This window comes from Neurospora crassa, linkage group VI (genome assembly GCF_000182925.2).
Source record: "Neurospora crassa OR74A linkage group VI, whole genome shotgun sequence".
Classification (NCBI taxonomy): Eukaryota; Fungi; Ascomycota; class Sordariomycetes; order Sordariales; family Sordariaceae; genus Neurospora; species Neurospora crassa.
In genome coordinates, this window is record NC_026506.1 from 3,774,838 (window position 1) to 3,798,509 (window position 23,672).

The 23,672-nt window shown below is 40.0% G+C and overlaps 3 protein-coding genes and 1 non-coding gene across 4 annotated transcripts; 2 read left to right on the top strand and 2 right to left on the bottom strand.

Annotated features, from left to right (window-relative positions):
* The first annotated feature begins 2,673 nt into the window (after positions 1–2,673).
* NCU15409 lies at positions 2,674–2,746 on the top strand. Its single transcript has one exon. It is a non-coding gene; the product is annotated as a tRNA-Val (tRNA).
* A 550-nt stretch (positions 2,747–3,296) lies between these two features.
* Positions 3,297–6,947, top strand: NCU05086 (hypothetical protein; the record flags this gene model as incomplete). The annotated part of the gene is made up of 1 exon (XM_951979.1): positions 3,297–6,947. One exon carries the CDS (start codon positions 3,297–3,299, stop codon positions 6,945–6,947), a length of 3,651 nt encoding a protein of 1,216 aa, XP_957072.1.
* A 12,385-nt stretch (positions 6,948–19,332) lies between these two features.
* On the bottom strand, positions 19,333–21,531 carry NCU05085 (hypothetical protein). Its single transcript, XM_950981.2, has 6 exons — positions 20,857–21,531; positions 20,427–20,696; positions 19,950–20,225; positions 19,822–19,866; positions 19,690–19,748; positions 19,333–19,615 (listed from the first exon to the last, which is right to left on the bottom strand). Exons 1-6 carry the CDS (start codon positions 21,039–21,041, stop codon positions 19,554–19,556), a joined length of 897 nt encoding a protein of 298 aa, XP_956074.2. The 5' UTR covers positions 21,042–21,531; the 3' UTR covers positions 19,333–19,553.
* Positions 21,532–22,404: 873 nt separating this feature from the next.
* On the bottom strand, positions 22,405–23,371 carry NCU05084 (hypothetical protein). The gene is made up of 2 exons (XM_950980.2): positions 22,744–23,371; positions 22,405–22,673 (listed from the first exon to the last, which is right to left on the bottom strand). The coding sequence occupies exon 1, from the start codon at positions 23,188–23,190 to the stop codon at positions 22,747–22,749; it is 444 nt and encodes a 147-aa protein (XP_956073.1). The 5' UTR covers positions 23,191–23,371; the 3' UTR covers positions 22,405–22,673; positions 22,744–22,746.
* Positions 23,372–23,672: the final 301 nt, after the last annotated feature.

Below are 23,672 nucleotides of genomic sequence, written 5' to 3' on the forward strand. Positions count from 1 at the left end.
ACGGTTGTGTACGACGTGCTTGAGCTGCTAGACGTGCTCGCTGACGGATCGCTGCTGGTAGTGCTGGTAGTGCTAGTGGACGATGGCGTCTTCTTATACGAAGTTGTCGTGGAGGTGCTACTGGGCGGGGAGAGGTAGCTGCTTGTGTTTGAGTTGGAGGACGACATGATGCTGGAGAGTCCGAGTGAGCTGTTGTTCTTTCAGAAAGCTCTGGCTATCGATGGTGTTGGGTTTTCGGGGCCTTGGAGTGCTAGAGTGCTGTGTGAAGCTATCAGGCATGATAGTTGGTAGTTATACCAATCCACAACACACGGGGAATCGAGTGATTGCCCAACGTCAAAAGATATGGAGTGATGCGTCAAGGTCATCTCATTTCTTGATATGCATTCGCATGGTATTCGAGAGCCGTGAAGCATGGAACATGAAGTATCAAGTGTTGATGGCATCGCCTTTGGGACTTCTTGTTCACCTTGTAACTTCCTCTTGCTACATGTGCCCCATCACTACTCACTCATATCTCAATCACTCAGGTAAATTGTTATCTTTTCTGTTCCACATGATACATCAAACGGGACATCTACACAATATCACATATCTTCCCCGAGCTTGACCCAAATCCCAATGCAGACCCGGACCCGGAGCCCGAACTCCAAATATTGCCCTTAGAAATGTACAAATGGTTGTTTCCGCTGCTGTTCTCAGAAGTTGAGGTAGAAGAAGAAGCGGACTGGTTAACTTGCGTTCAGCCGGTGGTGGAGGTGGAAGTGCCGGTCTCGGTGGTCTTGGTGAAGGTAAAGGGGGCGAACATTTTGATTGCGACCTTGGAGGGGATGAAATTGTGACTACTTGTTGGGCCTGTTGGTTGGTGATTGGAGTTTGTTTCCTCGAGTTCGTTGGGTTCAGGGCGTTGGATGAGACTGGACGTTGAGGTTTTTATGCCTTATTGAATCCTGTAAACACCAGAGTTGAAGCCTTTACCAAGCTTCTACATGTGAGTGAAGCATGTTTGGTATAACTAGCTAATGTATGCTTAGGTCTAGACTTCCAATTGTACTCGAGAGTACCGCCTTGATGGACCGTTGGCTTATGAGGATGAGATGAGCAGATCTAGAGATCATCAAGCATGCCAAGCTATCCTCGGTGTAGAAGGGCTACTCGACTGCAATGATCCATTAACGGCACAAACAACTCCGTATATCTTCTCTGTAGGGAACTTACCTTTGGCGTTCAAAAGTGTTGCTATAAGTGGCAAAAGAGCCAGCGACCTTTTATTCAACGGTCATCAATGACGGCAGACACCTCTAGCTACAATTGCAAGATCACCTCCATTTACACCGCTAAAAGACCAAAATGTCATCATCCAACACCGACACCTCTACCACCACCACGAGTGGTGACAATACATCCTCTACCTCCACCACAACCCAAACTAACTCTTCCACCACTTCATCCTCATCCTCATCCTCCACGTCAACGACTTCAAAGACCACCGGTAGCTCTGGGTACTCCTACATTGAACGGCTCAGAATCGAGGGACAAGCGCAGTACTGGTTGGGGCCGGAGAAGAAGAGCAGTTAGAATGGTCGACGCCGGGAGGTTCAGAGCAAGAAGGGTGTAGGAATGGAAGTGAAGCAAGAGTGTTGGCAAACCTAGAGGAAATCAGGAACAAATGAGGACCAGTAGGATGCGCGTACTGCAATAGAGATAGGATTACACTAGATGGAATGAATTGAGCTTTGCGCAGTCTGGGCTTTATAGTGACCTTTTGGACTCTCTAACCGTTAAAGATGAAACAAACAGAAGATCTTGTAATATTCCTAAGTGTCTCTAGATGGGCAACAGCTAGTCCGCCAGAGTGATCCATTGAACTTCGGAGACACGCTGTTACACATCTCCTCCCTGTATCAGTGTCCGACGTTCCAACTTGATACTATAAGTAGCACAATGGCCAGCCGCTTTCTCACCAACCATCGTCCATTTCAAGTTCATAGACACACTCAAATACAACACGCTTCTCAATTTCAAACCCTGGTTCAAACAAGCAAAAATCGAAATGTCCTCCTCATTCTCCTCCAGCACTTCCATCACCACCACTAGTACCACCACCACTGGCTCTACCACTACTACCACCACTTCCACTGGGTCTACCACTTCCTCCGGGACTACCTCTACATCCTCTAGCTCATCTACCTCTACCGCTAGCCCATCCACAGCCACGTCGTCCTCCTCTACTACGACAAGTTGAAGGGTACAGGAATGAAAGAATGGAGGAAAAGGTAAAATAACGGGAAGCACAGGGGAAGTGCAGCCAAGGGATGAAAAATAAAGAATTTTATGCTGGGAGACACGAAGGGAAAGGGAATAAAGGATGGTAATGAAGAAAGGGAAAAAGGAAATGGCAGTCAATGGGTGGGGTAAACAACTCTAATAGGGAGCTGGTGAGCTAGGAGAAGAAAGGAAGATACCTCTAGGGTGGCATGACTGTTAGCATAAATAGTTAGGTACATTAGCTATAGGTTCCGTTGGAACAGAGTCATCCTTCCACCCAAGTTGGAACCTTTCCCGGTTGTAATCAGTCAAGAGATAAGGGAGTATCCGCTGGAGAACATAGGAACCAAGGTCAACCAACCTCTTAAGCTCATCATCAGCAAGAAAAATACAACAACAACTGACGCTCGAATAGTGTAGTGGTTATCACGCCAGTCTCACACACTGGAGGTCCCAGGTTCGAAACCTGGTTCGAGCATCTCTTTTTGCACTTTTTGGTTGTAACATGACTTTGTTGTTTATGGTTGGGTGCCCTGACCGCGTCTCTTTTGTCCGTGGCTTCCTTTCGTAGCCTCCTTTTTGTTGCTTGAGAAGAGATACTAATGAAGCCTTTGATAGATCACTGAGCTCTCTACGTGAATACAGACATGTCTTTGACGGTTTGTAGCAGAGTCTAGATTTTTCGAGGAAACGCAAGACAGCCCGCGAAGACATGGTGACCAGCAGCGCCCTGACCATTCTCTCAACTTCTCCCCGCTTGCCCGACCACCACTCCGGCGGCCGGCAACGCGTCCGTGTCCTAAGACGTGACAGGCAGTATACTCTTTTTGACTTTGCAGCCCTTCCTTTGTCGTGTCAGACTTTCTCTTCCCTTCACCCATACCACAGTCAACGAAGTCACCTCTTCATCTCTGACTGAGCACCTCAACAACATCTCAACGCAGACCGACGACCACATTCTATCAACCAGCAACATTGCAATCTCTCTAGTGTATAGTCCTCAGCAGGGATTCAAGTCTTTGCTCACCATGTATCCTCATCGTCGCGCGCCAGGGGACCAAGGCGAACATGTCATCTGGCGCTCCAATACAGCTGACATCCCCGACGACGTGATCGATCCCCAACTGCTTGCAGTAAGCAACCAGAGCGATGCCGCTCATCAACCAAGTCTCCCTCAACAGCCATCTCAGCTGCTTGCAGAAACCAGCCAGAGCAATACCGTTGAACAGACTAGTGTCTATCTACACCCGCCTCTGGACCCAGTCCATCAGTACAACCCTCAGGTCGAGCTTCAACCCAACCGCCACGTTTCCCTTCCCCCTAGGGATGGAAGTATCTATCAACAGCAGCAGTTGGATTTCCATCATCCCAACGCTTTCTCCAACCCTCACGTCAACCCTCAAGTGATCTCTCCGTCCAACTCTCAACCAAACCCTCAATACTCATTCAGCCCTCAGAGCCACTCTCCTTTTCGTGATGGAAGTATCCATCACCACCAACCCTTCAACCCTTCTTCTCTTGCTTACTCTCCTCCTCAAGATGGTCGCGCCTTTTTCCAGCAAGCGGCATCGAGCCCATCACTCCCACGTCACTCCAGAACTAACCGCATGTCGCAAGGCGACGTCCGAGCCTCCCCGTTAATCAGAACACCTCATCGCAACCAAGACAGAAGTGTCAGAGCCAACGTCCCGTCACCCGCTAAAAGCAAGTCGAGAGCCTTTAGTCGCGGATTCGGTCAAGGACCAATGTCGGAGGCGGATGAGGGTCCGTTCCGGTTTCAAGATGAACCTGACAGCAGCCCGTTGACTTCTCTGACCGCAACCCCGGCAAGATCTTCAAGCCCAGACGACGGCGAGATGGAAATGGACTTGGACGATTGGGAGTCCGGTCGAGAGGCTGAGGTTGGGATTCCCAGCTCAAGCCCTCCGCAAAACAACGTGACACCAACGCGGCCTCGCCAAAGACAAGAAGAAGACTTACAAGGACGAGAGGGACAGTATCAGCGACCGCGGAGGTACAACATAGACTTGCTATTGGAAAGCGTGGCTATAACCCCAGTGGCAGACATGGAGATCGAGGAGGGTGTAGACGAAGCGGCAAGCCATGCGGATGTGGAGTCCGCTTCTCACGATCCCAGCCTCCAGAGACCGGAGTCTCAAGAGAATGCCAGACCTAGAGCTGCCAGTCTGGAGATCGTTACTCCCCCACGGGGCAGCATTTTGCGGCGCTTTGGTCCTGGAACTGGACTATCTTTCCCATCTGGAGTACCTTATTCGACTCGTTATTCCGATTATACTCCACCTCCTGAAGACTTTTGGCGGCCCCTCTTTGCAGCACGACCTGTGCCTCCGGGCGGATACTTAGCTGTTGAGCGTGCAGCAGATGAGAGGACTCAAACTGACAACGTCTCCGGACCGCAAGACGGTGAATCTTTTCGGCACAACCAGCACCTGAACTCTCAAACCGGAGGAGTGCGACACCACATGAGAACAGCTATCCCTGGCCCCTCACCAACTGCGAGTACTGCGCCCAACAATCCGCAACCAACAACCTCAAGACATGGACCCGCGAGCCTGCCTCAAGGCGCATCACAAGATACATCAGTAAACGACGTCGTGGAAGTTACCTCTACAGATACCATACTCACCCACCACCGTGGTCCACAGCGTCATCAGGGGCACCTACGCCCACTCGCCCCTAAACCCCCCATTGAAGACAAAGACACCTCACCTCAACCCCCTCACCACACTGCTCAACATCCCACCCAGGGCAACGACCAAACCCAAACCCAGCAACCTCGCTTCACCAACATGGCCCAATTCCAACCCCTCCTCGCTCTCCCGCCTCCAATCCAACACCCCCTCCTCCTCTCCCCTTTCCCCCCTCGCATCCCTGGAACCTTGACGCCCGCCCTCCTCTCTCTCGCCATCAACCCCCCTCGTTCCCTACAACTAGGCACCACCGACTCCCTGCAGCCCTACCTCCGCGCATGCGGCCTGCCCGTCCTCTACAACGATGTGTACCCGCGCGCTCTTCCCATTTCGGTCCGTCGTGAACCCTTCAACCGCACCGTCATTGTCGAAGAACGATACCTTGCCGTCATCGGACTACTATACCCCAGGGCGGAGTTCATCGTGAGCAGAATCGCGGAGGGGGTCGGAAACCAAAAGGTGGAGCCGAATTCGGGGGTGATGATGGATAAGTGGCATGTGTATAAGGCGGTGAGGATGAGTGGGGAGGAGATGCAGAAGTTGGGGGTTTGTGTGTGGAGTGAGAAAGTGTGTGGCGAGTGGCAGCCTGTTGTGGAGGAACGGGAAGGAAGGGAGGTGAAGAGGGTGAAGATGATGGATGTGGTGGTTGATGAGGAGGAGGAGGATGAGACGGACGAGGAAAGTGATGATATCGTTGTTGTCAGCGGTAGAGCGAGGGCGAGTGAGAAAGAAGGGAAGGAGAATGTGCGAATGACTGTTGGGGAAGAGCGTGACGAAGATTGCGAAGACATGGAAATCGTTGATGCCGCGGCTGAAGGGGTTCAGACATCCAAGACGACAAACGGGAAAGAAAAAGCCAAAGAAGTGCAGGTTGCCGACAAGGAAGACAAGGGCAAGGAAATCCTGCAGGAGATTAACGACGACGATAATACAGCTGCGCCTCCTGAACCCACAAGTTCATCAGCATCTGCACCTCTCCGGCGCTCCACAAGAGTTCAAAGTCGACAGGCCAGCGTAGAGGAACCCGCAACCGATAAATCCGAAAACACAACAACAGCGCCTTCCAACCCCAGTGGCAAGACCCTCATCACCCGAAAGTTACGAGCAATCCAACTAGACGAAACCGGCGCCACCATCACCCCCAATCCCAATCCCACCCGACCAACCAAGACCCCCAAACCTCGACTTTCCACAGCCATAACCACAACCACAACCACAACCACCAAACCTCCAGCTCCCACCGTCCCCTTTTCCAACCCTTCTACCGTCCCCTCTAGAAGTAGCAACCCCACCCCCTCCCACCGCACCTCCCCCACCCATTACACAGTCACCCTCCGCCAACGCGACTACCCCCTAGGCGGCGTCGCCCGCATCCAATGCACTCCCCGAGCCCGGCAAGTAATCGAATCCATCCAAGCCTCTTTCGGCGTCCAACACCCATACGAAGTCTGGCGCCACAAGGACTACACGGTACATGACCCCGACACGGGCGAAGTCACGCAGAGGTACATCAAGGTGTTGCGCGGGTACGCAGGCGACGAGAACACAGACGATGGCTTGATGCGGTTGTTTCTTGATGAGATGGACCAGAGGATTAAACTCAAAGATACGGAAAACAAGAGGAACGAAAAAGGGAAGAAGAAGAAGGATGGGCAAGAAGAAGAGGAAGGAAAAGATATGGCGGCTCTGGAAGACAGGGTGGCGTGGAAGGAGAGGTATTTGGCGTTGAAGCGGAGGGGAAAGATGGCTGTCGCGCGCGCCAAGGAGAGGAAGAGGGATGAGGAGGATATGGATATGGATTATGATGAGTGGTTGGAGGAGCGTCATGAGCAGGAGGAGGAGTTGATCGAGAAGTGGTTTGCGGAACGATCGGGGTTGGTGGAGGAGGAGGAACTTGCTAGGAAGACGGTGGAGTTTGCATTGTTTGAGTATGGAGGAGGGGACGGACTTGCGCTGGGTAAACCTTGAGGGTGTAAGGTCTAGACGTAGCTGGGATCAAGGCTATCGACGGAGATGTTTCGCTCGTGGACCATTAGCACTTTTTAGGAGTTCTGGTCATGCAAGCGATCAGCGATGAGGATAACTCAAGTTCAATCAAATAAGGGTTTGAAGTTGATTGAGTGGGTCAAGTAAGGGGGGCGAGTTGATTGATTGCTTAATTAATTAAGTAATTGAAGTCGTAAAATTGTGATTTTTAGTGCTTTTGAACTGTAATCCCTTGATTCTTAATATCTACGGTCTCGCCAGACCTCCCTTCCCCCCCCCTCCAAACTCCTTGTACCTCTATTTATAACTTTACCATCGTTAGTTATTACTTATATCCTCCCTATTAAGCTCAATAGACAGCCAGAACTTTGTAGTCTCGATGATATTAATAGAGTTAGTTACCAAACGGTGCCTCTAATTTGATAAGGTTAATTTAGTACTATTAAAAGAGCGTTTACAATTATCTGCTATAGAGGGTATAGAGTGGAGGTTAAATGCTATATATAATAGACGGGGGTAAATACCCTTATTTACCTTCTACTACCCTAATATATTATTAATAGTATAGATTTTATTATTGAGGTAGCGGGATAGCTTATCCTCCTTCTTTAATTGTAATAGGAGAGTATTATAGAAATTAGAGTCGATAAGTTAGTTTTCGTTGGCCCGCTTTGTTTGTTGATTGTTAGTATTAGTTGGCGGGTTTTTAATTAGTTGGTTAGCGTAATTTTTATTATATATAATTTGGAAGTCGGCGATAATTGAGTTATACTTGCGGTTATTGAAATGTTGGGCTACTTATTTATTGTAGTAATTAAGGTAGAGGATATAATAGATTTAGTAAATTAGGTACTCCTCTATTAAATCCCTATACTTTATTAGTTTATTAATAATTCTATTAAATATTAGACTAATATACTCTATCCCTTTGTTAATTATATTGTTAGTATAATTAATTAGGGAATTATTATATAAGGAGGAGGATTAGGGTTGAGAGGATAAATCGGTCTATAAGGTACGTATGCGGCGCCGCTGAGTATTAGCTATTACGATATTAGATTTTAGGATATTTAGACCTTTAAAAGTATTAAATACTACCTTCCTATTAAATTGAATATGCTTCTCTTTGAGAATTTTAATAAGGCGGTGAAGATTGGGGATTACTATTGAAAAGAAGGGTCTATACTTTTCGAACTTCTTAGTAAGGTCTTTAAAGTGCCCTATTACGTTTATAATAGCAGTAAATATAGCCTAATTATTACTATTTAATTGGTCGTTTTTAAGGAGTTGCTTTAAGGGGTTATAATGAGTAACGGTCTTACTAATATAATAATCGATATATTTGTACAACCGCTAAGTGTATTATATTATACGATAGTTTGAATTTTAGTAAATCGTATTATTAAGGACTATATTAAGAGTTAGAGAGAATTTCTTATTATTTATACAGATACTTAGGAGGGGGTCGAGGTTATTATTAAAATTAGAGTAATAATTAAGTTGTATAATCTTTTAAAACTTTACCCGCCTTTAAAAACTTTAATAGATGAATTGTATAATATTATAAAGCCTCCTAACCAGTCCCTCCTTATACTACTTCCGGATAATAGTATTTTCTTAAGTAATAGATAGTTATATAAAAGGATAGTCGACCTCGGGGGTAATAGGTCTATTTAATTTAATAGCGGCCTTTATTCCTAAATTTAAAATGTAACTAAAGTAATAAAAGCGGCAATAGGGTAGTTCGATATTAAGTTCCTTATATACTATAGTAGGATATAGTCCTTTAAGGATATAATAAATATAGTAGTTATTTAAATTAATATTATTGCTCTAAAATTAACTAACTTTATCCTTCTTAAATTTATATAATTTAATAATTTAAAGGTGTTAGGAGGCTAAGAACTCGTATATAGAAGCACCTTAGCGGCTGCTACTCCCCTTCGTTAACTAATGCGTAGAATTACTAACGATAATACCTATATTAGGTCGGGCTCGTAGGAAGGATAATCCGGTACTATGCCGAGGTGCTAAATTAATATAAGGCTCTATAATACTCGTTAGTAGATAAATAGAGTTTATATAGGTATAAAAGAAGTTTAACGAAGTGTAGTTTATTATAATCGGTAGCTATTAATATATTTTTAAATTAACCCCTAACTTACCGTCCCCTACGTATAGCCACAACCGTAGTTACCTTAGCCTACCTTTCGCTTATATTCCTAATAAATTAATAACTCTTCCTTTGGGAATTAAGCCGGTACTATTAAAATATATATATATAGTAGTTAGTCTATTTTTCGTACTACCGAAGCTACTCTTCGCCCTTCTTATACTACTACCCCTATAGTTACTATAATTAAAACGATTCAACCCCTTCTACCTTTATTATAATAACGCTAACCTACTATAGAATTTATTAAAGAAGATAATAATAAAGATTACCCCCCTACGCTGCCCCGGGCTCTTCGGTCGTACCCCTAAATTTTGGAAGCTGATGAATTCGTACGTAAGTAGTAATTATTCGAATTTCGGTTCGCTATAATTAAACTCCTCCTTAACTATTTCCTTTCGTATATATTTTAGTAGGAGTAGTTCGTTTTCGTAAGCCTCGCTAAATAAAATTCGGTAGGAAATTACTTCCCTATCCCCGCTAGGTTCTATTACTAAAACTACTTCTTTTATAATTAAATTTATATTTCTACTATACCTCCCTTTACTACTCCTTTATTAGTAGCTACCGCTGTAACTATTCTTTTACTAACTGTAATTATACTAACCCGCGCTAAGTACTATTTTAAATATAATATTATTAAATTTACTAATAAAAGTTTTTTATAATTATAGAATTACTTCTATAATATTAATATATATTTCTAAGAGTACCCCTATATTTCCCTTTTATTTACTATTAATTATATTGAGGGTAATTCTAAGAATATATAAATTAAATATATATTAGTTTTCTATAGTAAGCCCGGGTATAATATTATTTATAATACGCTTATATAGAATAACCTCTATACTTTTTTAGAAATTAAATATAATAGCAATATTTAAATTATTGAATAATCCGCTTTTAATAAATTCGAATATATATAGTAAAGCGCTTCGGAAACTGTTTATAACTTTTATAATTATTATTATACTAAAGAACTCAATTTATTGTACAATTAACCGGAATATATTCGGATTATTACTTAGACTAACTAATTATACCCCCTTTTTAAATAAGGCGTCCTTTCGACGGTTGGTATTAATATAATAAATAAAGTAATAGCGTATGTAGAACGGTTAGAAAGTTTAAAAAATATCGAACTATTTGTATTATATTACTAAAACTAAATATTTTTAAAATATATTCTATTATCTTTTTTATTTTCGTACCCTCCTACTTCCTTTTCGAATACTCTTTTTTAATCGTCTTATAGTAATAACCCCTCTAACTTTCTCCGTCGCCCCCCTACTGCTTTCTAAATAAACCCTAATTTTATTTATTCCTTTTATTACTAAAAAAATTATATATATAACTAATATATTTAATTAAAGTTATTAAATACTTACTATAAATATAATATAACGGGCTATTTTGTAATAGTATATCCGAACCGAATTTATTATAATTATAATTAAGTTGGTTATTTAGTACGGAATTACCCTATCCTTATAAGTACCCCCTTATATGGAGCGAATATTAAACCGATTGTGGTTAGAGCGGCGGTTGTAACTATTTAGGATAATATAGGTAGATTATAGATATATTTAAAAACGAGGTTATTAGTAAGGACTTATAGAAATTAGCGGAGTATATGAGGGTTAATAAATTCGGGTACGGAATTAAATTTAATTAATAAATATTTATTCCTATTGGACGTAAAAATTAATCCGGTACTCTATTATCTTATTAATTTCTCCCTTTAATTTATTCCTATATATAGTACAATTATTTATTTTATTAAAATATATAATTCCTATAGTACTAAGCGGACGAAGCGAATTACTTTTATTATAATTAAATCCCCGGCCGTAGAAGTTATCCTCAATTACCTTTAGCTTTGTAAGTAGAACCCTAATATTAATTAGCGGTAATAATTGTTTTAATTTCGTATTGAGGCTGGTAATTTCGTATTGAATATAGTACTAGTGAAGGAAGTATATAATATTATAACCGTCCTAGCGGAACTTCGGTAGGATTTAATTCTACTATTAGACCCTTAGGAAATAGTAAAGGTAGAGGAGGATTTCTACTTTCCTATATATACGAATATTCTATTCGAAATCCCCTCTTCCTTAGTATTAGAATTTATAACCCTACCCGTTATAATAGAATTAACTAAATTACTTCTAATCCTTACCCCCCTAGTAAAGGTTTTTCGAGTAATATTTAATAGTATTTACCCTACCCTAGTACCCCCCGCGGAATTAATACTATTATAATCCCTAGAATTATTAAAGGAAATAAAAGGCGAATCCGCTATCCTTAAACCGATTATCCTACTAGAATACGAAGAATTCTAATTAGTATTTAAAACTTCGGCTATACCCCTACCCTAATACAATTGGCTAAAGTATTATATTAATCTAATTGAAGGGGAGTTGGCGCTTTAGGGACCGATTTATATATTAAATATTAAAAAGTTAGAAGTATTATATAAGTAGTTAGTAGAAATATTTTAAAAAGGATAGATTCGTTCTTCTATTAACTTAGTAGACGCTCCTATTATCTTTATTTTAAAGAAGAGTAGAAAATTAAGGCTCTATATTAATTTTAGGGCGCTAAATAAGGTTATAAAGAAGAATTGAACGGTATTACCCTTTATTTAAGAGATTTTTAATTGGTTATCGTTAGTTAAAGTCTTTATAAAATTGGATTTAAAGGACGTATATTATAGGATTTGGATTTGAGAGGGAAATAAAGAGAAGACGGCGTTTTATACAAAGTACGGGTACTATAAATTTTTAATTATATTAATAGGATTAGCGAATATACTAGTGATATTTTAAATATATATTAATAATATATTAGTAGGGCTAATAAATATAATATATATTATTTATTTTAATAATATTCTAATTTATAGTAAGAATAAAGAAGACTACGTTAATTATATTAAGGAAGTCCTTTAACGGTTATAAAATCGTAACCTTTATATAAATTTAAATAAGTATGAATTTTATATAAAGCGAGTATTATTCTTAGAATATATTATTTCTTTAGAAAGTATATCGATAGATTTAGAAAGGGTAGTAATAATTGTAGAATAGGAAGTTCTAACGAACGTTTATAATATCCAAATCTTCTTAAAGTTTATAGGATTTTATTAATGTTTTATAATATTATATTCTAAAATAACTATACCCCTAATAGAATTGCTAAAGGGGAATAAATGGAAGTTATTCGAATTTATAGCGGAAGTGGAAGAAATATTTAAGGAATTTAAAAAACTATTCTAAGAAGCTCCTATATTATACTACTTCGACCCGGTATTATAAATCTAAATAGAAATAAACGTATTAGATTTTATAATTGGGGCAGTTCTTATATAGCTATATAGCAATAAGTAGTACCTAGTAGCTTTCTTCTTAAGGAAGAAGTCGCTAGAAGAAACTAGATATAGGGTTAGGGATAGAGAGTTATTAATAATCGTAGGAGTGTTAAAGGCGTAGAGGTAATACCTATTATATATAAATAAACTATTCTTAATAATTATAAATTATTTAAATTTATAATATTTTTGAAATAAGGAACGGGCGAACGTAAAGTAGAATTAGTAGGTATTAGAATTAATAGTGTATAATTTTAGAATTAAATATTATTTAAGAAAATTAAATTTAGTAAATAGGCTATTAAAGAAACTATAGTTGCGAGGGGGAAAACCGGAGGTAGGGGGCGATTACCTATTAATAAAAGTTATTAAAAGGAATAAAAAGAAGGGTTAAATAATAAAGGAAAGTTGGGTATTAAGGGCGCTAGTAAAATAGGTAATTTTAATCGAAAAGGAAATTTAAAGGATAGTAGTAAAAGAGAAGGAATAGTAATAGGATATAAACAAAATAGAAGAGGGCTAGGTATTAGAGGACGAAAGGGCTGAATTGTAGGAAGAAAGGCGGAATTCGTAGGGGGAAAACAAACTAAATAAAAAGGAAAGAAAATAAAAGGAAATTAAGGGCGACGGTAGAGAGGATAAAATAGTAAGGAAAAGGGTAAAGTTCGTAAGCGAAGCCGCTGCTAAATTAAGGAAGGAGGACGAAAATATTATTATAAGAAATATTGGCGGGTATATAATAGTAGTAAGGGTATAAAAAGACGAAGAGCAATTACTACTATTAGGGTAGTAATTATTAGAGGTATAGAAAGGGGATTTATTTATTATTAAGGAAATATAAAAGAATAATAAAGGAGGGAGACGAGTAAAGAATTGGAAGATAGGGGAAAATAGAATACTATAGTATTAATACTAGGTCTACATCCCGGAACGGATGTAGGCCGAATTATTCTACGTTTACTATAATATAGTAATAATTAAATACCTAGGTTAGAAGAAGATATTGAAATATATTAATTAATTCTATTACTAGCTTACTATTACAACTAACGTTAAATTATACGTCCGTAAATATCTAGCGTACCAAAAGGTTAAGCCGCGCAATTACTAGTTATATAGATTATTAGGGTCGCTATTTATCCCTACTATCCCCTAGTAAAATATTTTGTACAATTTTATTACTGGAGTACCAAAATTATTCGACCCTATATTTAATTAAATTTATAATACAATTTTCGTTATTATTAATTACTTTATTAAGTACGCCCTATATATCCCTATATAAAAGACGATTAATATTTAATAATTTATATTCTTCTTCTAACGAAATATTTTCTAATAATTTAGCTTCTTAAATTCGATTATATTAGATAAAGGTAGCCTTTTTACAAATTAATTTTAGAAGACTTACTATAAACTCCTAGATATTTATAAATACTTTAATATAATTTAATACCCCTAAACGGACGGATAAATGGAGAAGTAAAACTAAAATTTAGAATTATACCTTCGAATCTTCTATAATATAGAATAAATCGATTAGGCCGAAAAAATCACGCTAATATAATAGATATATAATAATTATTTTTATACTACTATTAAAAAATCCCCCTCGGAGCTACTTTTAGGGTATTACTTTCGGGGACTAACGGACCTAGAGCGAAGGTAAAGGATAGTCCTATTAATAGTAGCTACTAATTAAATTAATAAATTATTTCGTAGGCGGGTAGAAATTATAGTAATTTTAGAGGTTGTTAATTAAGGGTATATAAAATAATATAATAAAGTTCGGAAGTTAAAAGAGTTTAACGTTGGAAGTTAGGTTTTATTTAATACGAAGTATATTAAATAATACTACTTAAATACTAAATTAGTAAATAAATTTTTAGGACCCTTCTCAATTATTAAGGTTATTGGGGAAAAGAAGATAGTATATCGATTTATACTCCCTACGTATTATTGAATCTACTTAATATTCCCTATTACCCTATTAGAGTTGTACTATAAGAATCCCACTATAGTAGCGCTATAAGGGGAAATTATAAATATTGAAGAGGATAATATTTGGTACGAAATCGAAGCGATTATAAAGTATTATAAATCCGGCTATTAATGTTAGTTCTAAATTAAATAGAAAGGGTATTCGAACGACGAAAATTCGTAGGTTTTATAAGAGGATATAAATTACCTAGACCTTCTTAAGGAATATAAAGTTAGGGAAATACAATGGTAGTATATTAGCGGCGGGCTAACTATTAAGTCGATAAGAATTAGTTAGGTAGAGGAAGGAGAATAGTAATTATTTAGAAACGTAGAGTAAAAATACAAAATATAAACGTAAAATATAAAACGCAAAGTAGAAATGCAAAATATAAATATAAGACGCAAAATGTAAAATAAAAATACAAAACGTAAATATAAAATATAAAATATAAAGTAGAAATGTAAAATGTAAATATAAAATGCAAAATATAAAGTAGAGATGTAAAATATAAATATAAGACGCAAAATGTAAATATAAGATGTAGACGTAAAATGTAAATGTAAGATATAGATGTAAGTTGTAAAATAGGGATGTAAAGTAGAGATGTAAAGTAAAGAGGCAAATTAGAAATGTAAAATAGAAACGTAAGGTAGAAATATAAAGTAAAAATATTAAATAGGATGAGAAATAGGAAGGGAAGGTAGTTTAATTTAATATAGGATATTAATAAGGCACTAAATAGAATATAACCTATATTTTCTATTATTACCCCAAATAAAAAAATCCTTGGTAGTATCTATTATTATTAATATAGGATTGGAACTTATAATTTTAGGAGGAATATTCCTATATATTACTACGCCTATCGATAATATTTATAAATACTACTTTATATTATCTATTTATAATCCTCCCTTATAAATTCTAATAATTTATCCAACTTTCTATTTAGTAATACTAATTTCCTATTAATTAATTAATATTAAGGACTATAGTTACAACCGGGGGAGGGGGGGATACAAATAAGAATATTTAGCGTAGAAATATTTATAGGGAAATTAAGAGGGGCCGCCGGATTAATATTAATATTAGTATTATTAATATTACGGTAGCCTAATTTCGAATAGCCTTTATAATTAAAGTTAGGAGTATAAAATATTTTAAGTAACGTTATAGAGAGATTGTTATTAATTAAACGTACCTATATTGTAGCCTAAAATACTATTATAAAACAACGTAATTATTATAAAAGGGGGGTAAATAGGGGGCTATCGGTATTAATAAAGCGTATAATTTTAACTACTATATTCTATATAGCGTTCTACAAATTATAAATATTGCGAAGGACCTCGAGTATATAGTAGCGTATTGTTAGCGAATATTACAATTTCTCGTTGAATTTTAGAAGGAAAAGACGTTAGCGAAGTAAAAAAAAAAAAAAAAAAAAAAAAAAAAAAAAAAAAAAAAAAAAAAAAAAAAAAAAAAAAAAAAAGAAACATACCTTTAATCTAGCAGGTATTCTAGCTAATCAACTCAAGAGCTTCGTATAAATTTAAAGCTAGAGTATTTACGAACGTTTAAATTAAAGCGATACTATATCCTAAGTAGGTAAGAGGATAAATATTATTAGAATATAGGAAAAAGAATAGTTAAGTAAAGGTTAATAATAAGTATAAAGTAAGGGGAGGATAAGGATAAGGTAGAAAAAAAGAAAATAGAAAGGGGAAATAAATATATTAATTAAATATATTAAGGAGGTGGGGATTAGTATATAAATATATAGTAGTAAAGTATATATCTAGAGGGAGGGCTAGCGTAGGTAAGGGGAGGGCGGATATAATAATAAAAGTAAGGATAAAAGGAAGAAAAAGAGGAGAAGCGAAAAAGGTAAGCGGAAGGGGCGTTATATAAACGAAGGAGGAGGTCCTTATATAAATATAAATTAAAGTAAACAAATATAATTTTAAATAAGCAAATATAAAATAACGTAGGGTAAGAAGGGTATTAAATAATTATATAAATAATAGGAGGGGGTAAATAAAAGGATAAGACGAAGGTAATAGTTAAAAAGGGAAGGATAGGACGAATAGGTAATAATAGCGGCTATAAAAAGGTAAGAGAGAAAGGCGGAAAATAAGAAGGTACGTAATTCGAATTATAGTAGGGAAAGCGGGGGTAATAATTAGGAATTATATTATTAGAACGAAGAGAATAATACAAAAAACGAAGCGAAGGTAACGGGGAGGCAATTAGGAAGGAACAATATAAGTGAGGGAGGTTTACGGAGGAAGCAGTACGTAAAATTATAAGAGGCGAAGGAAGGAAACGAAAGTCCTAAAGATAGAATTTATAGGGAGGGGGATTGTATTTAAGTATCGTAGTAAATTATAATAAATATAAATAATTAAATAGAGAATAGCTTATAAGAGGAGCCTCGGATTCGATTATATAGGTATTATATAGTAAATGTAAATAATAGAGGGTACCCTACGAAAATATTAAGCCGTACTATAAATATAAATAATAGAGAAGGTCTAGTAAAAGGAATTACAGAGCGTAATTATATTAGTATCCTAAGGTATTTATTAATACTCTTAAATTTAATATAGTACTCTTCGTTAAGTAAAACGATACTTACTACTTCGTACGCCTATAGGACGATAGTCTTAATAATAGTCGGGAACTTAATTAATTTTTTAAATTTAATACTAGTTTCGTATCTATACTAGAGTTTATAAGAATAGATATTACAATGCCGATATTCTAGCAGGCGGCTTGCTGTATTTAGAACTCGTAAAAATAAATATTATAATACTAATATTCTAGTAGGCGGCTTCGTTACTATATTTAGAGCTCGTAAGAATAGATATTATAATGCCGATATTCGGGCGGGCGGCTTCGTATCCGTATTTAGAATTTAGGAGAAGGGATATTATAATACTAATATTCTGGCGGGCGGTTCGCCGGCGGCGAAGCGGCTACAATATCCGGAATACGGCGTCAGTAATTATTACGAATAATAGCTCGCCGGAATTAAGGAGCGAGGATATTGTATTTTCGTTAGTAATATAACCTAATAACGTTACAATAATATAATATTAATATCCTCCGCTACTTAACCGGAATCTACTATAAATTATAAAAGTTCTAAGGATAAAACCTATAAGGGGGGAAGTCGTATTAGGAGGCTAAGAATTTGTATATAGAAGTACCTTAACGGTTACTACTCCCCTTCGTCAACCGACGCGTAGGATTACTAACAATAACGCCTATATTAGGTCGGGCTCGCGGGAAGGATAATCCGGCATTGCGCCGAGGCGCTAGACTAGTACGAGGCTCTATAATATTCGTTAGCGGATAAATAGAATTTACATAGGTATAAAAGAGGTTCAACGAAGCGTAGTTCATTGTAGTCGGTAGCTATTAATATATCTTTGGATTGACCTTTAACTTGCTGTCCCCTACGTGTGGCCACGACTGTAGTCACCTCAGCCTACCTTTCGCCTACGTTCCTAACAAAAGGATTGTAGTAGTTAGATTCTTATTACTATAATTATTATAAACCTTAAAGAGACTAAGTAAATTGTTTTTAAATATTTTAGATATATTTATATAATAAATAAAGATCGAGAGTATAGTAAGGTTATTAAGAGAAGTTTAGAAATTGAAAGAAAAATGCTTTTGAAAGTGGGTATTAATTAGCCGCGTTTTAAAACACTTAAAGTAGTACGTATACTTATTTTTGAGCTATACCTTTATAATAAAATACGATTCTAGCAGTAGTTTGCTTACTATATTACAATTTATTAATTTTAATAGAAATTTAAATACTTTATTTTTAACGAAGGAGTATAAGAGCCGTACAATAATAATTATATTTATTAATAATTCGCGGAAGGTTTCGCTAACGGGTTTAATAATAAAGGCATTCGATATAATAAATTACTTAATTACCGATCTCGCCTTTTTAAATTCTAGTTAGTCCGTAGAGTCTTTACTAAACGGCTCCCTAATAGAGTGAATTTAGCGGAAATAAAAGAGGGAGGAGTTAATAGTAAATAGGGTATAAATCTTCTAGTAATAATTATAGTACTAATAACTATTAAATTCGTAATTACCTAATATTTTAATTAAATATATATTATATTCGCCAATTTAGGAGGTTTATTTAGAACGTTTAACTAACTAATTCTCTAAAATATATTAGTCCGCATTATTAATTATCTTCAATATATCGATAATACTCTTAAATAAATTATCCGGATAAATGTTTTTCAGCAATTATATTTATTGCGCAATAGGGATACAGCGCTTCCTATTAAATATTTCAATTGTAGCGATATAAGTAGGTGCGTTATTAAGAGAAATAGTTGGTATAGTAACTATAATAGAGGAGGTATTGTGATTTTTAATAATAGGTATTATAATAGTAGTATTAATAGCGTTAAATAGAGGTTAGTAATAATTTACAATAAGGGGGGGGAGATTAATAAGTATTATGAGCGATTAAGAGTAATTGAATGTAATAGGGGTTGAGTTAATTAGTAGGGTAGAAGGTTAGTAATATAACTTTAAAAAGTATTAAAAATGCGGGTGCTAACGTACTAGAAATACGAGTAGTTATATACTATGAAATACTAAAAATTTCGAGATAGGGGAAGGTTTGAGCGTTGGGTAGTTGAGGTAGCCCGATGGTGGCGATCTTAAGGGGTGGAAAAGTATTAGATTTGCCAGCTTTAACCTTAACCCTAGGATGCTGCTGGTCGGTCAATTAATGTCAATCAAGTTGACGACCTTTAATTGATTGGTCAACTCGACGGGGGACCTCGATTTGATTACTTATATTTGCTTGATTGCTTGAACTTGGCTTGGCAACTTGAGTTATCCTCATCGCTGCAAGCGATACCCTTACTGCTGTTCCGGCGCTGTTTCATCACAATAATTCTGCAGCGGAGCAAGGGAAACTGTAAAATACCATGCAGGCATTCGCTATTATGATGCAGCTTACAAAGAAGCAATTGAGACCTCATACAAGTTTATTTCCACAAAGTTCCATCGTCAATATCCAGCCCTGTCTTCGTGATAACTCAATACGCTCATCTGGTACGCTGGGCATGAACCTAGTACAAGGAATGTTAGTTGGATATCCTAGAGGAACAAACGAAGCGACAGATAGCCAACAACGCAAACATACCTCGCCCTACACTTGATATAACATTCTCAAAACGTGTCACTTCGCAGCAAGAAAACACCCTGTCACCCAGACACATCAGCATCCTCCACCTAAAGGATAGTGTTACTCCACAAGAGAACTGAATGGACATACCCACAAGCATGGAGGTATCTCAGGGGGTAATGTGCGGTCCAAAAACTACAACGTGCCTCGACGGTTCGCATTAGTAAGACATCATGTATGAGTGGCTCAGTATCAGGGGCATGCTCTGCTCAACATACCATTTAGTCCTCCGCAAAGAAATTGATATGAAAGCCGTTAGTTCGAGGTACAGGCGCCTCCGGGTTGGAGTTGACAGCTTCCTCAGAACGGGGGGAATCGGGAGAGGGAGTATCCGAGTAATCCGTCGCAAAAAAATTGATTCCAAATCTGGTACCAGGAGGCGTCCCAGGATTAGACTGAATAACGGGTACGGGGAGAGACTGGACAGGTGTCCCAGGCACGCCGTTGGGTGTCCCAGCCACGCCGTTGATATGAATCCCGTTAGTTGCAGGCGCCTCTGGGTTGGAGTTGACAACTCGTATGGGGAGAGTCTGTACAAATGTCCCAGGTACGCCGTTGGGTGTCCCAGCCACGCCGTTGATATGAATCCCGTTAGTTGCAGGCGCCTCCGGGTTGGAGTTGACAACTCGTATGGGTAGAGTCTGGACAAATGTCCCAGGTACGCCGTTGATATGAATCCCGTTAGTTGCAGGCGCCTCTGGGTTGGAGTTGACAACTCGTATGGGGAGAGTCTGGACAAATGTCCCAGGTACGCCGTTGGGTGTCCCAGCCACGCCGTTGATGTGAATCGTGTTAGTTGCAGGCGCCTCTGGGTTGGAGTTGACAACTCGTATGGGGAGAGTCTGTACAAATGTCCCAGGTACGCCGTTGGGTGTCCCAGCCACGCCGTTGATATGAATCCCGTTAGTTGCAGGCGCCTCCGGGTTGGAGTTGATAGCTTGCTCTGAACGGGGTGACTCGGGAGTCTCTCCGTAATCCGTTGCAAAGAAGTTGATTCCAAATCTGGTACCAGCACTTGACCCAGGATTGGACTGTAAAAGTCGTATGGGGAGAGACTGGAGCACGCCGTTGGGTCTCCCAGGAATGCCATTGGGTGTCCCAGGCACGCCGTTGGGTATCTCCGGCTCAGGCGTAGCAGTGACCTCAGAGTCTACCTCGGGGTTCAGCTCAGGCTGGGGTTCGGCACCCGGCTCCGTATCGGACGCAATAGGTGGTTCTGTCCCCGAAGAGACAGGTATATCGGATACAATTGCCTCATCCTGGAGCTGAGGTGAGAGCTGAGGAGGGGACTCGACAAGCTGACTTGGCATGAGCTCTGGCTGGGGTTCGGCACCCGGCTCCGTATCGGACGCACTAGCTGGTTCCGTCCCCGAAGGAACCGGCAGCTCGGACACAGCCGTCTCATTCTGGAGCTGAGGTGAGAGCTGAGGAGGGGATCCGACAAGCTGACCTGCCACGATTTGCAGTGGCGGGGTACGTGGCGGTGACGTGGAAGACGACGCTGGCAAAGGATCCGGTTCGGGCTTATCCGCGTTATCGGGCTCAGACGTGGCATATGTTTCGTTGACGGAGGGAACTTGTGGAGGGGGTTCAACAGGCGGCACAGGCGTGATGTACCGCCCGGGTGTGGTATACGGCGGTGACGAGAAGTGCTGCGGTGCCCAGTACTGTGGCGGTGACGCGATTATTTGCGGCGGGGATGCAAAACGAACATGGGGCCCAGGAGTAGGCTCGACATAGGGCGGAGGAGGAGGGACAAATCCAAGTGTGGGTAGTGTGGGAGGATTCGAATAATCGCCGGGAGCCAGGCCTTGCGGGAGGTGAGGGCGGACGGTGTCTATAGAGATGATAGCCTGGCTTGGTATATGCGAAAGAAACAAGAAGTCGGCATCAAGCGTGTTCTGAGTGTAGACTCCGGCGCAAACTACCGGCCAGGGAACGGGCAGTCGTCGTGTATCGATCGTGTACATGACCGCCATGGGCTCGCGCTCCAGACCCCAGCGCCACGCCTCGTTCTTGTTGAAAAAGGTCGAGATGAAGAAGCTTGGTCCCCTGGTCTGCCAGTTGAGATGCCGACGGACTAACATTTCCAACTCGTCACGGGAAGAGATCTTAAGACTTTTCTCTGAGTTTTCGGTGAGAATGTCGCCGTTGGGCCCAAACAGAGTATGGGATGTTCCATGTCGCACATAGTACAAGAGAGGAGGAAAAAGTTCGGGCTTCATGAAACAGCCTGCAAGGGTCCAAGGTCTGAAGATGTCCTCCATGGTGGGTGGATAACAGAGTGGAAGACAAAGATATTCAGATATAATGATGATCGATAATGACCTCGGGTTGAGATGGATAACGAGCTGAAAGAGGTTACAGAACGAACAAGTAAATGAAGTGGGCCGAAGGGAACTGGCGGGATGGCAATCACTCATATACCTCTGCCTATTCTGGTATGAATGCTCTTGCTATTTGGACTCGTTGTCTGCTCTTAGACGTGACTTCCGCCGGCCGTTAAATGCCCTGCGGATCTTCTTTCCATTTAACCCCTTAGCTCATACGACCCGACCAAGAGATAAGTGGGCCACAACCATGGATATCATCCTGATGCTGAAGCAGGAACCGTTGATATAAACGACCCTACCGATAAAGGGAAAGCAAGAACATCCCATCACGCGAAAAAGCTTGTGTGTTGGAAACGCGGCTCTCCCCGGTTTCTGTTATATTCCTTAGGTAGGTAGTCATCTGCCACTCTTACACTTTGCTTCATCTGTGCTGATTTGAGTTTCCCCGTCAGTCCATCTTGAACACACCCTGTTTCTGCATGTCCCTGACAGCTCGTTCCCTCTCATGGCAACACCGCGGTGAAGCAAACCTCCATTGACAGTAGAGCTAGACGTGGGTGACAGAACCCCTAGCAATAGCTTGAAAGCGTCCAAATCTCTGGATTTTCCCTGTAAACATTGCCGTGTCAGTTGCATGCCTGAAGGTACAAAGCACAGAGAAGTGCTGCACTGCACTTACTCATCAGACACTTCTGCTGCGAATGATAGAATGACCGGGAATACGGTTGAGAAACAGGTATTCGCTGGTTTCCCAGCAGTTCTCGGTGAACTTGGGCGCGTAGAAGATGGGGGGGCAATCATAGTCCACAAGACAGGTGTTGATTGTGTGGATGGTGACCGGTTTGTCACGCTGCATAGCCCAGTTTCGCGCATGTCTGTAATCTTCAAAAGTGGAGATGAAGCGCGTAGGGCCCCGATTGTGCCAGCTGAAATGCTGGTCAATCAAGTTTTGAAGACGAACTAGACCTCGGCGGCCTGTGGTGCAGCCATCAGCTGCCCGAAAGTCGCCGTTAACGTCTTTACAGGATTGGGATCCTGCATGCTCGACAAAGTACAAGTAATTCGGGAGGTCCTCGCAGTGTTCGGAGTAACAGATCCAGGGTTTACCACGACTGCGGCGAGCCATGATGCTGTGACTTGGTGAGAGGCGCTCAGTACCTGGTGTGGCCGATCAGCGATGTTGTTGGAAAGAATTCCTCACTCGGTTGGGCAACAAGACATGGAAGGTGTTGTAGGGGTCGGGGCAAGAGTCGATACGATCGAGGGATTGAGAATGGAGTGACGTTTCGACAAATGCTCAAAATGGCCGTTCTCATTAGGGCCGTCGAGTGAAGGGGAAAAAGCAACCGTCTCTGTCCCTCACAGGATGGTGACGTAGATGTTACGATCTAATCACGCATGTATAATTGGCAATTAACCAATCAGGAGCTTCCTGAATACTGCTTCTTCAGCAAGCAATAGCTTCTACAATCGATGAGTACCTCTTGGCTACTACTACCGTTGTCTATTATCCCAGAGATATAATCTTGTGTTTGTAACGGTTCGTTACAGTAGGAATAAAGTTCTGCGCCAGCTGTCACTACGATGACCTTCTATACCGCTCCGATT